This window comes from Sinocyclocheilus rhinocerous, unplaced genomic scaffold (assembly GCF_001515625.1).
Source record: "Sinocyclocheilus rhinocerous isolate Xijiao unplaced genomic scaffold, SAMN03320098_v1.1 scaffold623, whole genome shotgun sequence".
Classification (NCBI taxonomy): domain Eukaryota; kingdom Metazoa; phylum Chordata; class Actinopteri; order Cypriniformes; family Cyprinidae; genus Sinocyclocheilus; species Sinocyclocheilus rhinocerous.
Genome location: NW_015644631.1, coordinates 1,235,527 through 1,237,297, shown reverse-complemented (window position 1 = coordinate 1,237,297; position 1,771 = coordinate 1,235,527). Strand labels below are relative to the sequence as shown.

The 1,771-nt window shown below is 39.6% G+C and overlaps 1 protein-coding gene across 3 annotated transcripts in view; it reads left to right on the top strand.

Moving 5' to 3' along the window:
* LOC107758664 (E3 ubiquitin-protein ligase RNF34-like) overlaps positions 1-1,771 on the top strand; it is a 28,940-nt gene that overhangs the window by 20,326 nt on the left and 6,843 nt on the right. For all 3 annotated transcript variants that reach the window (XM_016576464.1, XM_016576463.1, XM_016576462.1), the window contains exons 4-5: positions 471-533; positions 809-1,010. In XM_016576464.1, the coding sequence (XP_016431950.1) occupies positions 471-533; positions 809-1,010 (265 nt within the window). The remainder of the gene's footprint in view (positions 1-470; positions 534-808; positions 1,011-1,771) is intronic.

The window sequence follows — 1,771 nt, the reverse complement described above, 5'->3', positions numbered from 1 at the left end:
GTAATGTATAGCCTTTATTTTCTTAACACACTGGGTATTTTTATTATATTTTTTTTTTTTTTTTTTTACAATATTACTGTTTAACTATATTTGATTATATTTTATATAATAATTTTATATAATTAATTTTATATTTTATATTTATTCATGTTTATTTTTTATGTTTATTTTGATTAATTAACATGTGTTGCTGTGTTTAAATAAATAAATTCATTAATTCTAAAAAAAGATTTTATGTATCATTCGAGTCCCGGCTCGTGGACCTTTCCCGATCCCGTCCCCCTCTCTTTCTCTCTCCACTCTCTACACTGTCCTATCAAAAATTTTAATAAATAAATACGAACACTAAAGTGAAAAGAAGATGGGATCTGAACTCACAGCACGGCTCAGTCTGAACTCACATTCTGATTTTAATCAGGTTCTAGTCTATAATCTGATACAAGTTCTTGATTTCTGTGTTTTATCTTCAGGACCATGGAGATGCTACATCAGTTTCCCTCCTCAACCTGGAGCCTCACGACGACATACTGGAGGTGAGACAAACCTGACAAAATCTGCATGCGTCGAGTGTTTGTGCCACCTACTGTGAAGACGACTGGGTTACTTTAAAACCCCTCTATTCTCACTGAGCAACCATTAACATTAATAATTCAGTGCCATCCGATAAATCTGCTTAGTGTTTGGCAAATACTTCAGAAGAACATCTACAGAGTTCAAAATGAGCAGTCTGGTGGAATATCAACGTGGACTGCAGTGAAATGCTAAAACCCATCCGTCCACGTGTCTCTTGATGTCTGTCCCCGAGCAGGCCAGCCCAGCGACGCAGAGGCGAGCACGTGCCTCCCTCTCGGATCTGTCCCGCGAGGACGACATCAAGAGCCTGACAGTGCGGCAGCTGAAGGAGATTCTCGCCCGCAACTTCGTCAACTATTCAGGCTGCTGTGAGAAATGGGAGCTGGTGGAGCGCGTCCATCGTCTCTACAGAGAGAACCAACTCAACAGAAGATCGAGTAAGAGCCGACGTCACACATAAAGTGTAGAGCTCTCCCCAAAGTAGTCCACTTGTGCTCTAGTTGTTTCTAAAACATCTACATATACATCATTCATATAGGCAAAAAAGGATTGTTAGGAGTCGGACACTCTTAAAAATAAAGCTTCCAAAAGGGGGATTTTGGGGTTCCAAAAAGAACCTTTCAGGGAACAGTTCTTAAAAGAATCATTTTTCTTAGCGTGAAGAACATTTTAATACTGCACAAAAAGAACCTTTTGTGCAGTGGAAATGTTCTGTGGATTTTAAAGGTTCTTCATGGAACCATAGATGCCAAAAAAAAAACTTTATTTTTAAGTGTAGGAGGTGTAAGAACATGATTCAGTTAATTTATTAAAGGGTTAGTTCACCCAAAAATGAAAATTGGCTTGTGTTTTACTCACCCTCGAGGCATCCTAGGTGTATATGACTTTCTTCTTTCAGACGAATCCAGTCGGAGTTATATTAAAAATTGTCCTGGCTCTTCCAAGCTCTATCATTGCAGTCAGCGGGTGTTGCAGTTGAACAGTCCACAAGTCGTCAAATAAAGCGCGCGCATTCATAATAAAACGTGCCTCACACGGCTCCAGGGGCTGAATAAAGGCCTTCTGTAGCGAATCCATGCGTTTTTGTAAGAACAATATCCATATTTCAAAAGTAACAATGTGAGGTCACTGCACACTCACTGCACACTCATACTGTGGTCACAATGTGAGGTCACTGCACACTCACTGTGTGCTCATA